The sequence below is a fragment of the Fringilla coelebs genome (assembly GCF_963513975.1).
Source record: "Fringilla coelebs genome assembly, chromosome: 9".
NCBI classification, from domain to species: Eukaryota; Metazoa; Chordata; class Aves; order Passeriformes; family Fringillidae; genus Fringilla; species Fringilla coelebs.
Window position 1 is genome coordinate 30,616,726 of NC_140067.1, and position 13,439 is coordinate 30,630,164.

General features: G+C 48.7%; 1 protein-coding gene across 2 annotated transcripts in view; it reads left to right on the forward strand.

Moving 5' to 3' along the window:
* Positions 1-13,439, forward strand: part of PACS2 (phosphofurin acidic cluster sorting protein 2) — a 73,985-nt gene that overhangs the window by 35,389 nt on the left and 25,157 nt on the right. The window contains exons 5-16 of one of the 2 annotated variants that reach the window (XM_084211178.1): positions 320-482; positions 1,543-1,616; positions 2,360-2,440; positions 4,502-4,561; positions 5,791-5,948; positions 7,639-7,729; positions 8,423-8,500; positions 9,207-9,328; positions 9,816-9,948; positions 10,587-10,691; positions 12,254-12,360; positions 13,040-13,194. In XM_084211178.1, the coding sequence (XP_084067304.1) occupies positions 320-482; positions 1,543-1,616; positions 2,360-2,440; positions 4,502-4,561; positions 5,791-5,948; positions 7,639-7,729; positions 8,423-8,500; positions 9,207-9,328; positions 9,816-9,948; positions 10,587-10,691; positions 12,254-12,360; positions 13,040-13,194 (1,327 nt within the window). The remainder of the gene's footprint in view (positions 1-319; positions 483-1,542; positions 1,617-2,359; positions 2,441-4,501; positions 4,562-5,790; positions 5,949-7,638; positions 7,730-8,422; positions 8,501-9,206; positions 9,329-9,815; positions 9,949-10,586; positions 10,692-12,253; positions 12,361-13,039; positions 13,195-13,439) is intronic. The other variant, XM_084211179.1, reaches the window with a different exon arrangement.

A 13,439-nucleotide genomic window follows, 5' to 3' on the forward strand; every position in this document is an offset into this window, starting at 1 on the left:
AAGGTGGGTAACTTGATAATTAAAATCAGGACTATGCTGGGGAAGCAAATACATAGTAATGACTGGTCAAGTACTCTGCTTCAAGGGTGAGCTAATCAGCTGTTAAGCCCAGAATGTTTTTGTTTCCTTCCATCACTTTCATTAGCAGTCAGATAAAATCTCAACTAGCCTTGTGGATTGCCTGCAAGTGGCTCCTGTGGTTACAAGGTCCTGGAAATGTAGAATAACTCCATTAGCATAAATAACTCTTGTAGTATGCAAATGATACAAGTTTAAATACACTTAAATGCAGATTTGTTCTACTTAATTTCTGTCCCAGGTCATGCAGCACCCTACAGAAGGTGGCCAGGTTTTGAGCCTTTTCAGCAACATCAAAGAGGCTCCAGTGAAGGTGGCAGAAATCTGGATCTTCTCCTTGTCAAGTCAGCCAATCGACCATGAGGACAGCACTATGCAGGCCAGCCAGAAAATCAAGTCTACAGGTGAGAGTCCAGCCACGTTCTCTGAGGACCAGTGTCTTCCTGAAGTAGCTGGAGTTAAATTACCCCACCTGGGTGTGGATGCTTCCTGGGACAAATGAGGACTGGTCTGCAGAAGTTGCTGTGTCTATGAGTGATCAGTGCAAAGGAAACTCACTTTGCAGAAGTGCTGCTGTGCGAGCAGGGAGTGTGACAGGGCTAGGGGACTGAATTGTCAGAGCTTCTCCTGCATGCCACACCACACCTGAGCCATCCAGCAGGGCTTGGCTGTGTCCTCACCAGTGCTCTCCCAGCATTACAGGTTTGAGAGCCTGTAGCTTCTCACCTGGCTATCAGTGTTCTGTTCAGGAGATTCACATTTAAGCTACTCTTCCATCTTCTTTTTCCTTTGAGTATTCTACAATAAATTTCAGTAACTTTAGATGAGACCTGCAAGCCTGCAGCACGCTTTGCTGGGGATGATGGCCTGGCTTATCAAGTGTAAATCCATGATGTTGTGCACTGTATAAGGAAGTCACTGGGTTCAGACTTGTGGTGATGTTTTTATGTTGTACCAGCCCTCTGCTCACTGCTGTAAGAGTGACCTGCTGAAGGTAATGCACGTGTGGTGTTTGTGTGTTGCTGCCTGGGGCTGGGCAGCTCACCCAGGGTCATTTCCATAAAGGTTTTATTGTGTTTCACTTGCCCCTTTGAGTCAGTTATGCACATGTTGGGGGAAAAGTAAATTCCCTTGTGGAGAAACCTCTTCACTTGCTGCTGTCTGCCAGGTGGTTGGTACTTTCCAATGGGAGAAAGTTTCCTCCTCTTACTGAAAGGAGGAGGAGCCTTATCTGTGTCCTGGTCCTTCCTTCTTACTGGGTGTGTTTCTCCTCATTCCTTTCCTCCAGACAATTCCCGTCTCCCTGGTTCTAGCACGGATAGATGCCTGCTAGTTTATCTTCTCCTCGTGTGCCTCCTTTCTTGATTTGTGGCTTCAGCCGGCCTTTTCTGCTCCTGAGATGAGACCGTGCCCTCACCTTGAAGGAGTTTCACAGGATCTTTCCCCTCTTTCCTTCCCTTTCAGACAACTATTCCGAGGAAGAGTACGAGAGCTTCTCTTCTGAGCAGGAGGCCAGTGATGATGCCGTACAGGGCCAGGTACTGTTCAGGGCATGGCTTCTCCCTGAGAGGGCTCAGTGGAGCATGTGCACTCCCAGCTCCTGCTTGAAACTAAAAGCCTATTTCTGTATCTAAACCACGCCAGTGTGAGACTGTTACCAAGTGCTCAGCTGCAGTGGAGAGGGCCTGCACAGTAACCCATTTCTTCTACCATGCTGTGATTTATCTGTTCACGTGTTTGGACTTGAGCTCCCTGAAAAAACATTGGCATCCTTGTGCTTCTCTGCTTAATGGTCAGGGAGTCATTTGATTGCTTCTACAGTGCTCATTGGATTCAAAGAGCCCAAGTGGATCCCCAGCTGTAATTAAAGAGCCAGTGGGGTCTGAGGCAGCCTTTAGTCTTTAGTTCCTTTTGCACAGCAGGTCCTTATGGAGAATCCCCTGACTAGATGTGAGATGCTTTTGAGTTTGGGTCTTACTGCCTTTAGATTCTGGCATCACCTGTCAGAGGGTACTGAGAGAGGGACCCACCAAGACGTGGGGCTGTGACTCTCCTTGTTCCTTGAATGTAGAGCTAGGGCTGTTTTGCTTCTCCAAGCTGTTATTCCTGTCCCTGCAGACCTGTCTCACTTCCTTTTCCCTCTACCGTCATAACTGCAATTAAGGCAAATGCTGGATGCCTGGAAGACACAGCAGCAGGTTCATCTGCATAGAATGAACATTTTTAAATCTCACGTGTCTCAGAATGACGAAGGTAACACGGGAATCCTCTTTCTGTTCAGGATTTGGATGATGATGAGTACGAGATGGGGAAGCCCAAGAAGCAGCGGAGATCGATAGTAAGAACGACGTCCATAACCAGGGTCGGTGGAAATCAGTTTTACTAACACTGATGGGCTTTGGCCAGGATGTGCAGTGCATGTGGCTTGTGGGAGACCAGGCACGCTGGCCCAGCATGGAGCTTGGGGGCATGGTCATAGCATGTGAAGAGCTAGAGAAAGCAGCCAGTTCAGGCAGTGGGACCATCCAAGGTGTGTGCATGTCTTGAGTGTCCCTTGGCTGCAGGGGTAAAGAGCTCCAAAAATCATGCAAGTGTATGCAATTCCGTCCCCATGAAGAAGCCAGTGCAGGATCCATGCTCATGTAAGTCCTGAAAGCAGCTCTAAGTGAAGGAAAGCTCTCCTATTTGTGCTCTGCCTGGGAGAGGCCAGTGGGAAGTTCTCAAAATGAAGTGGCTTAGTCAGGGGTTGGAGCTTGATGGATAAACTTCAGGTGGTGCATGTGGTGCTGAGGCAAAAGAAGCAGCTGGATATGGTATACACAGAAGCTTTAGAAAGATGCATGTGGCTGTCCAACCTCCCTCACAAGCATGGGTGTGCCTGCAACGCTGCACTTGTGTGGAGCAGGGACTTGTGCTTCACCACACCAGGGTCTAAGGCTGTTTCTGAAATCCATGTTTTGATGAGGTCTGAAACAAACCCTGTTTTGACCTGAATCTATCACTATAAAGATCCTTCCTGTGAGACCAGGAGTGTGCAAGTTTGTATCCTTGGTGTCTGTATTGTTTTGAACAGTGACCAGTCAGGACAAAATCCACTGCTTGGTACTAAGCAAGGAACCCCTAAGAGGATTGCCCTTCCAGCCCTGACCTCTGAACCCATGCTGAGGGTCCAGATGGTGCAAAACTGGGTTTGGTGATGCCAGTTAAGTTACCATCAGGCCAGCTCCAAACCACATCTGCTCTCTGTGAAGCCATTCAGGCTGGCAAACAGCTCTTGCCATGTCACCCCAGCTGCTGCATGCTGAGTGTCCCCCCTCCCTGGGCTGCTGAACGGGCCCCAGGTGTTGTCATGGATGGGTTTGCTTGACACCCTGAGCCAGAGGAGAACTGTCACTCTTGTGAGGGCATCTCAGCCTCAGGGATGCCCTGGGGATGGAAACAGGGCTGTCTTGGGACAGTGTGCTGGATTGATTTCACCTGAGCTTCAGCTGTCTGGAAGGTGGCTGCAGCTGCAGGATAGGAGCTCAGAGATAAAGGATGCAGTCTGTGTGAAGTGTCTGAGGCCAGAGTTGGGAGCAGTTAGACTGGAAAGACCTCATGAGAGTCAGCAAATGAGCAACTGTCTTCACCTCAGAGTGGCCTGGTGCCAGCCATTTCCTTCTCCCTTTCCTCCTGACACAAGGATGCCACCTCAGATGCTCTGTACCAGCACTGAGACCTGGGCCCTTCTCGAGGATGTGCACATCAGGTTTGTCAGTGACAGGAAGAGAAGGGCTGGGCAGCTCCTGGCAAACCTCAGCTCTTTGATCCTGCAAAAGGGGAGCACCTGGGGGTGAGCAAGCACAAAGGGAGGGCAGCAGTTTTCCTTGTGTTGTTCTGGCCTTGGTTCCTGCCTGTGCCCAGGATCTGGGAGTGTGACTCGAGAAACATTTGTGTGATGGGGCCAGTGCTGAGGATACGTGCTACAGCTTTTCACCAGTGCTGCTAGTGAAATAAATGACCCTGCCATGCAAACTCCTGCAAAAAAAACCCCATGCTTTGGTGGTAAAAATCACATTTGTTCTTGAGGTCAGTGGGTAGTCCTCTATGTTGGCTCAGCCTTGCTGAGAATCAGAAAAGTTGAATTTCAGGTGTTTTCCAGGAATATATCAAAAAGGCACAGGGAGGTGATCTGGCAGATAAAAAATGTTATCTGTTGTGTGTCCAACCAAAAGTGGAGTGCCATCTTTCAGATTTACAGATCACAGGTGTGGAAAAGCTGATTTCAGTGTGAGGACAGCAGGGAGGTGGTCTGTGGTGCCAGGTGCTGTTTGATTTTAAACTGCAGGGTAGCACCAGTGTCAGATGTGTCTGGCTTCTTGCAGGCTGGGAGAAAACAGCTCACTTAATGCTTTACTTATGTAAAAGTGTCTTTAACTTGCAGCAACAAAACTTCAAGCAGAAGGTTGTGGCGTTGCTGAAGAGGTTTAAAGTGTCTGATGAGGTGAGTAATTCCTTCTGTAAACCTTCCTGCCTTGTGTGCTGCCCTCTGCTTGGTGCGTCTTGCTTTAGTCTTGAGGAACACTCCCCTGTTTCCTTCTGTTCCCTTCATTTTGTTTTCAAGTCCACAGTGGATGTGACCTTTCCTTACACCCTGGCCTTGCAGGGAGGCTCGAGGGCCAACTTCTGAATGTCAACAAGCATTTTGTGGACGCAGTTTTATCAAAAGCAGATTTTGGCAGCCGTGTTTGTACCCATTAGTTTTGCAGATTGCTTTGAAATTATCTTTGACCCGTTCAAAGGCAAGCAGTCCAAATGGTGTGTATTGCTTGTGAAGTTCAAGCCCAGCCTGTTTGATCATCTTACTAGAACAGCCAGGCAAGACATGAAAAACTTGGATAGGGAGCTCAATCCACAAGAGTCAGCTGCTTGGTCAGAGCAGAAAAGGATGAAACGGGTCCAAACCCCCAGAAACCTGTGTAGCAATAAGTATCTAATACAAAACCGGTTAACATCTCCTTTGGCTGTGTGATTATTCTGTGGCTTGTGGGAAAGAGTGAGTGCTGCCTTACTCTTCCAAGCAGTCCTGTTGGCTTTGCTCTTCTTCCCAAGTCAGCTCGGCAGAGTCAGCACCCACAGCTGGGAGCTCTGGCAGCCGAGCTGCCGCTTTTTTCTGGAGCTGCAGCTCCAAAAGCAAGCTCTGGACAGGGCACAGCCCCTGCTTGCTCCGGGTGTGTGTAAAGCAAGTTCGGGGGAGGTGTTTGTTCTCCCTGCCTCGACGGTGGCAGCGGATCCTCCTCCAGGTTTCAGGCGCCTCCTGTGGACATTTTTGGGTATCAAATCAGGAGGTGTCAGGGCAGCTTTTTCAGTAAAGACCAATGCATGCTGCACTGTTGGGAATGCTGGAGTTTTGTACTGGTTCTAGGCAGACTGAGATTCCCTTGGAGCTTTAAAGCTTTGTTTATGGGATAGGGTTGAATAGTGGGCATAACCAATGGCATGCTCATGGATGCCTGGTCCAATATATAACTCCTGCTTAACCAGGCATTGACAAGCTTGATCCAAGACAAGCATTTCTCATGTACTTAATGTTCCTTGGATATAGGATCCTAGCACCAGGAATAGAATCTTACTGCCAGCACTGGTGTACTGTACTCCTGGGGGGAGCAGGGGTGATGTGGGATCAGTCTGGCTCCTAGCAGAGCTGGTGATGCCTGTTTCTGTCCTGTGTAGGTTCTGGATTCAGAGCAGGACCCAGCAGAGCACGTTCCAGAGGTGGAGGAGGATTTGGACCTTCTGTATGACACGCTGGATATAGAGAATCCCAGTGACAGCGGGCCAGAAATGGAGGATGATGACAGTGTCTTGAGCACTCCAAAGCCAAAGTTAAAGTAAGTGTGAGGCAGCTTTGCTGGGCCAGAGAGATGGCTGGCAGACCCATCCAGTCTGCTGGGGTTTGCCAGCTTGTAGCTTTGTCAGCCACGTCCAATGTCAGATGTTGGTTTTATTCCCACTCTTCTGTATTTGGGTTTTTTTTCCCCTCCTGACGTGGTGGTGTTAGAATGGGAGTGACAGCTTGTGATCTAGAGGTAGGGTGTGTGGGATCTGGCTTCCCTTCAGTCCCAGTTCTTCCTTGTTGCCCTTGCAGATGTTCTGCTGCCCTGCCACCTGAGCACAGGGAAGGTAGAAACAGGAAGGAAATGTGTGCTAAGGAAGGAGTAGAGGCAGGGATGAGCAAGGCACACTGTCTTTCTGGAAAGACCTTTCCTGTAATAACACCCTGTGTGGAAAGAGAGTCTTTGCAGGGATTAAGGAAGCAGAGCTGCAGGAAACAAGTGGATTCCTCAGGGCCCAAAGGCATTGACTGCTGCACACGTGGATATGCTCCAGCCTGTTCTTAAAGAGCTCCTGCAGGTCAGTCCCAGCACTGTGGAGCTGAGCTGGGGGTTGCTGGCTCAGGGTCTTGAGCAGATGCAGAGCCCTGAGGTAACAGAGCTGTGTCACACTCTGCACAATAAAGACTGAAAAGGTGAGACTGAGCTGCACTCCTGACTGGTGTGTGGTTGCATGCTCAGACCCTCAGTGTGGGATGCTCTGAAACAGAGACTTAGGGCACTGACCACTGCAGCTGGTCAGTACAGCATCTGCTAAATCTGCTAATTACCAGGTGTCATTATAGCCTCATTAATGTTGAATAACCTCGTTGGGCTAAGAATAGGTTCTGGGTCTAGAGAGAGCTGTTCCCTGTCAGTGAGCCAGGAGATGCCAAGGACAGCCTGGGGCAGCAGTGGAAATGGTGGGGCTGCTGGCCTGTGAAGGTGTTTGGTGCTTAACCCAAGGTACCAGCCAGCTGGTTGGCCCTACCACGAAGGGACTTGAAAGTTGATGTGTTGAAACAGGCCAAAATGTTCCACTCTGCATGCTGAGAGTTCATATCCTGTTCCCTGGAGCTGAGGAGCAAACTGTGATTGCTGGAGTAATGCTGGAATAAGAACTTACTGTGTGTGGTCTGGGGAGACACTCTGTAGTTACCTAGGTCCAGTTCTGGTATTCATGTCTTGAAAAGGATGTGATAAATGTTGATGCCTTTGAGGCAGGTTTTTCCCACAACAACAACAAAAAAATCAGTTCTTTATGTTGTAATTGAGTCTTGTAGCCTGATGTGATGAGCTGCCTTTTGAGTGGAAGCACAATCTGATTGTGTGTGGCACCTTATCTTACTGAGCAAATGTGTAATTGGAGCCTAGGGCTGGCAGCCAAATCCAGATGCAAGCTGGAAACAAAATGTATATTAGCCCAAGAATCACTTACCCAGGAGCAGAGTGTTGGGGTGTGGGGGAAGCAGTAATTCTACTTGCTGTCTGTCAGTCAAAAGCTAGATTCAGGAATGCCTGGACTTTCTGGCTTCTCTTACTGTCCTGGACACCCTCCTCTCCTTTCAAAAGTAGCCAATTTTACTGGAGCCATTGGGGAGCAGTAAGATCTTCTGGGAACTTGTGGTGCTGCTTTGCTGTGAGTGTAGTGGACTTGTCCTGTCAGTGTTTTTGGTAATAAGAAATGGATTTTCCTTTTCTTCTTCAGACCTTACTTTGAAGGACTGTCACACTCCAGCTCTCAGACAGAAATTGGTAGCATCCACAGCATCAGGAGCCAGAGAGAGCCACCAAGTCCTGTAAGTCACATTTCAAGTGTTACCTCTCTGCACTCTCTCTAATTGCATGTGTAAATTAAAGCAGCCGCTCTGATACCCCCAGCCCCCAAAGATTTGGGGGGCAGAGATACAAATTTTCTGCTAAGAAAACCCATTTGGACTTTTTGGGGACTGGAGCTTTTTTTGGCCAGTTTGGGGTTGTTTGTTTGGTTTTTTTTTAATGCAAATATGGTATTAACTCAAGGGTGCATCTTCAGATTATGTATTGAATACTTGCTGATGGTGTAAATAGCTTCAGATTCCCATGTGCCTGAAATGACTGCCAGGATGGGAGATGTTGCCTGGGAGTTTTAGGAACTTCCTAACACTCTGTGGAGGAAGCTTTTCTCTGCTGTTGTTGGGGTATTTTTCCTGGTGGCTGACAGTGAATAGTCAGGGGCAGCTCAGCTACTTTTCCATTCCCTCCTGAATGGGCATAAAGTGTCAGTCCCATCCCAGAGCATTTCATTGGCTCTCCTGTGTGTTGTGCATCAGCTTTGCCACATCCCACACTGATGTGTGCAGTCCTGGTGTGAGCAGGGAGCACTGCTGGCCATACTGCAGAGCTGTGGGATGTTTACATGGGGAAGCCTCTCTTCTGAACAGCCTGACCCAGAGAACGTGGCTCAAAACTGTGCTGGTGCTAAATCTCCTGAGGATTTTTCTTCTCTCAAGCAGGTAGAAGTGCCTGAAAAGACAAAGAGTCTTGGAACCAAACATGCAGGCGACAGTGTTTCTGACACTGTCCCTTATGTAAGTTGAAAATGCACTTGTTGACCTTCCTCCTGTCAGTTTGGGTGTCAGCTGTGGGCTGCATTCTGTGGGGTGCTTTTGTCTGTCTGTGTAGCTGCACATGCAACACAACTTCCATGAGTAAAGTCAGCTGCAGTGAAGATAGCACTGAGTTCCCCTCTTGGCCTTAGTTTGGAGCTTCTTGTCTTTCAGCCTTTTGCAGGTGAAATGCTCTATTTGACCTTTTGTTCAAACAGCCTGTGGAAGGCTGGCCCAAAGTTTGCTACTGAGCACATAAAGGATGCTCAAAGCTGTTCCATTTTATCAGACAGGAGTATTACTTTAAGCTGAGTTGGCAGAAATCAAGCTGGTCCTGGGGTAGAAATCCCAAAGCTCAAGTTGCTCTGCTGGGAACGTGGGGTGTGTAGCATTTCTCTCATGTCTTTCTGTCTTAGCTAGTTCATTTGGGTGAGATGAATTCATCTGCATTGCATGAGGAGGCATGTCCCTGGCTTTGAGCTGTGAGAGTGCCTGTTCCAAACAGCATATCTGAACACCCTTGTGAGGCAGAGCTGGGAACAGGTAGCCCCAGATAGCCACTACTGGTTTCCCCCTTTTGGCAGTGAGCAGGACGTGTGGAAGAGGCAGGTTCCGTGTGTCCCAGCCAGAGCTAAGTTCCCAAGGTGAGGGTTTGTTCCTGGTAACTCTGTTCCCTGTGTTTTTGCAGGAGTCTAACCAGCAAGCTGAGGTCCAGGAGGCTGAACTCCCCACTCCAGATGTGTTTGTGGAGAAGCTCCCACCCAGCGGGAAGATCACAAAGACAGAGTCCCTCATCATCCCATCCACCAGGTACAGGGGACAGGGCTCTGCCTGCTGCAGCCAGCTCAGGAAGTCATGGACAGTGTGCTAGGACTTGGTCAGGGTGGCCTGAAGGCAGTAAACTTCAAGGACACCCTCCCTGTGTTTGGGCACTTAAGCGATGGGTCTGGAGCGCTTGATAAATGATTGCCCAGAGGTATTCTGTGCTGCTTGGGGTGTGTGACTGCAGTTTGCCTGGCTGGATCTCATGATGCTGGTGTAGCCATGGCAGAGAGGGGGTGTGGGTGTTAGCACGGGCTGTGGAAGTCATCCTGGGACTCCTGGGAATGTGTTGAGCTGTGAGCTGTGCTGTCAGAAGCAGAATCAGCCAGGCTCAAGCTAGCTCAGATTTCCATGCAGAATTCCCCAGTGCTTCTGCTGGCATCACTGAGGCTGCCAGACGAGCGGTGGGGCTCTGGGGGCTGTGTCTCGCTCAGAAGTCTGCCTGCCCTGGCAGTGCAAGTGCATCTCCCAGCAGGTCTGAAGGGAAGCAGACGGGGCGCCGGGGCAGGAGCACCTCCCTGAAGGAGAGGCAGCCGGTGAGGCCGCAGAACGAGAGAGCCAACAGCCTGGACAACGAGCGCTCCCCGGACACCCGGCACCACCTACAGGTGAGCGCGGCACTGCTGCCCCTCCAGCCGCTCAGCGCTCCTCTTCTCCACTGCCTCCTTTTCCTTCTGGTTCAAGATCTGTCCCTGCTGGGAAGGAGCTGGGCCCCGCAGCTTCAGGAAGGAGGGAATTTATGTCTTGGCTAAAATTTTATCTTCCATCCAGTCTGCTGGGGTTTGCCAGCTTGTAGCTTTGTCAGCCAGCCATAAACTCAAAACACTGGAACAGATTGTTGGAATGAGAAATGAATAGGGGTGTGTTGAGGAATTACTCCTTTGAAATAAGGCAGATTGCTAGGGACTGTCTTGTGCACAGCATATGTGCCGTGTTTTTGTTAGCTGTGGGACTCGCTTATTTCCCTCCTTGAAGGAGATTGTTCCTGGCTTTTATGAATCTTAAGTTCCTGGGCTGCTGTTAGTTGGTATAAAGTGATGTAAGTAAAAGCGTGTGGCAGAAAGAGTAGTGACCAACAAATCCATGGTGGCTAACGCTGGAGAAGCTGCAGAGTGTCAGCAGCCCAGTGTGCCTTTGCTGATGGGTGACTGGCCAGCTTGCACATCAATTGCAAGAGCTGGAGCTGGTGGCTTGATGGCTAAAGCTGACACCTCTTACCGTTCCTTCTCTGTGTCTTTATTTCCAGATCCCCAGGAAAACAGTGTATGATCAGCTGAATCACATCCTGGTTTCTGATGACCAGCTGCCAGAAAACATTATCCTGGTCAATACATCTGACTGGCAAGGCCAGGTAAGGGTAGGAGACATTACCTGGAGCACAGTTCTCCTGCACTGTTCTTCCTCAGGAGTGTACAGGCCTTGAGCTCTGCATTAACCAAGCAGGGTCTGCTGCCTGCAGAGTGTTCAGTGCCCACAGGCTGGATTTCATCTGGCCAGGAGATGCTGAGATCTTACAAAGCTTTGCCACCTGAGCCTTTCTACAGAGGTGTTTTCTTCTCCAAGCAGTGCCATTCCTTCTGGTTAGCAGCACACTGGGAGTGTGGCTAAACCCTTGCACTCCAAAGCCCCCTAAACTGTGGGAGACTGGGACAAAGGAAGCAGGGAGGTCTGACCTTGTGGTGCTTTAGGCTGAGATTTCTGAGCACAGGTGCTGAACAGGAGAAAATATTTTGGATCAGCTCTCTAGCCATGTACATGTGCCTGTGACTGCTGACTGCAGGAATCCCCCCATCCTTGCTGAGTGATAGTTGTTTTAAGGAGAACCCTGAGCAGTACTTTCTTTTGCTGACAACATGTTTGTTACGAATTTGGAACAAATCTTGCTCCTTTTGGAACCTTATTCTGAGAAAGCAATAAAATATGTATGGAAGAGGACCAATGAACATGTGCTGAGTGGCCGTTGCCTGGGGAACTTGTGCCAGGCTTGTGGAGTTACATTGTCTGGTTTGGCTTTCTGTTTCTGGAAGAACTGGGGTCTCAATGTGTGAGAGAGCAAAAATACCATCTGAGCTACTGGTCCCACTTTCTCTGTTCTTGGAATATTGCTGGCAGTTTATATACAGACACAAAGGGGATGGGGCTACTGTCTTAGCACTTCACAATTCTGCTGTGTCTAAAGCCTGTCTTTTTACCACCTTCTTAAAACTCTCTAATTTTATAGATTCCCACACTGGAAGACAGAAATGCCTTCTAGAGATGGACAGAAGGTGTTGTAGATCATCTTCCAGGGGTTCTGGCAGCTTGTGCCTGCAGTATCAGAGGGCCTGAGGGATATGGACTGGGGTGTATAGATTAGTCATGCAGAAATTGAAAGTGGGAGATCATTACTGAGTGCCATAATTAATGTCCATGTTTACCTGAGGTGCGTGGTGCCCCCATCAGCTGCATGGAGGGGAAACAGTCCCTCACAAGGAACATGGGTGTGGTAGTACCCTTCCCTTTCTTAAATGTTTAAGGGTGGGCAGAACACTGCATTTCTTTAAAATGGAAGTCAGAGAGATGCAGCTGCACTGCCAGAAGCAGGCAGGTGAACAGTGTCTGCTCTTTCCCAGAGCTGTCTGCTCAGTGAATGGTCTGCTGGCCCTGCCCTCTGCGGCTGTAAAAACTGTGCTGCATCTTTGGGATATTGTGTTGGGTCTGTCAAGATGTTTCCATTTTTCTAGAAAGAGAACTTTCCTTTGGCTGCTGTGCAGGGAAGAGGCATTTGTGAAATAGCCATATCACCTTCAGACACAGGGAGAGTGCCCAGGAGTGGGTGTGAAAATGCCCAGGAGTTTGAGTGAGGCACATTTTCTTCTTGTGACAAACTGTACTGAAAAAAAAGGACTAAAAAATGTTCTGTTCTCTCCTCAGTACCTTTCAGATGTCTTGCAAAAGCACACCTTGCCAGTGGTCTGCACATGTTCCTCTGCTGATATTCAGGCAGCTTTCAGCACAATTGTCTCCAGGATACAGAGATAGTAAGTTCTCACCTTGTTTGTGCTGTCTCAGCCCTAAAAGCCTCTCAGCTCCTGTGCCCCAGGACTCAGGGAGTTCATTTCTCAGCTACTGCATGAAACCTTTCCAGTCTGCTCTCCTGAAGTCAGAATTGAATTTTGTGGCTCTTCAGCACTCACCACTCCTGCTGTTCTGCCTCGTGTGGGGCATGCAAGTCACCAGCAGCAGTGATTATCAGAGACTGTGCCTTGGAGGCAGTGCATGCACCACTAAAGCATGCAAAACAAATAAGGGGGTTTTAAATAGTTCCTGCTCTCTCTTCCAAACAATTCCCAGATGAATTCCTCAGTTCCTGAAGGCACTCCCTACTTACCTGCTGGGGGCTGTGGGTACCTGAGTGTGTTCTCTGATCCAGCAGTTAGTAGGTACATCCTAACCTAGATAGTTGAGCCCAGCCCTTTAGAATATCAAAAAGTGCAAAAGAAGGAGCAGGGAGACCAATTAAGCAGTTACTGAAGAATGTTGTATTTTATTAATAATGTTTTAAGCTGCTGAGAATCGTTGCAATATTGCCTTGTGTATTGAACAAACTCTCTTCTGCTATAATTGTTATTAACCAGTTTTTGGGGTTTTTTTTCTGCTTGTACTGAAATACGTGGTGGAAGGCACAATTACAAATATGTTTTCTCTTTTTCTGTCTAGCTGTAACTGCAATTCACAGCCTCCAAACCCAATTAAAATTGCAGTGGCAGGAGCCCAGAATTACCTCAGTGCTGTGTTGAGGCTTTTTGTAGAGCAGCTGTCTCACAAAACCCCCGACTGGCTCGGCTACATGAAATTTCTGATCATCCCTCTAGGTAAATAAGGAATGGTGTTTCTTCACAGGGAGGGGAATGGGTGAAATCTGCTGTGTTCCCTCAGGAGAAGCCTTTCTGGAGCTTTGGCTATAGGTTAAATGAGGCAAATTGTTACATGACTGTGTAGTGCTGGTGTTGCTGCTCTTGTGGGAGTGAATTCCATCTCTAAGTTCCTGATCCAAAGTCTGCTTTTAAGCCTTTTGTTTGAAGCAAGGGGTTAAGTACTTCCTCCCCATACATGGAGA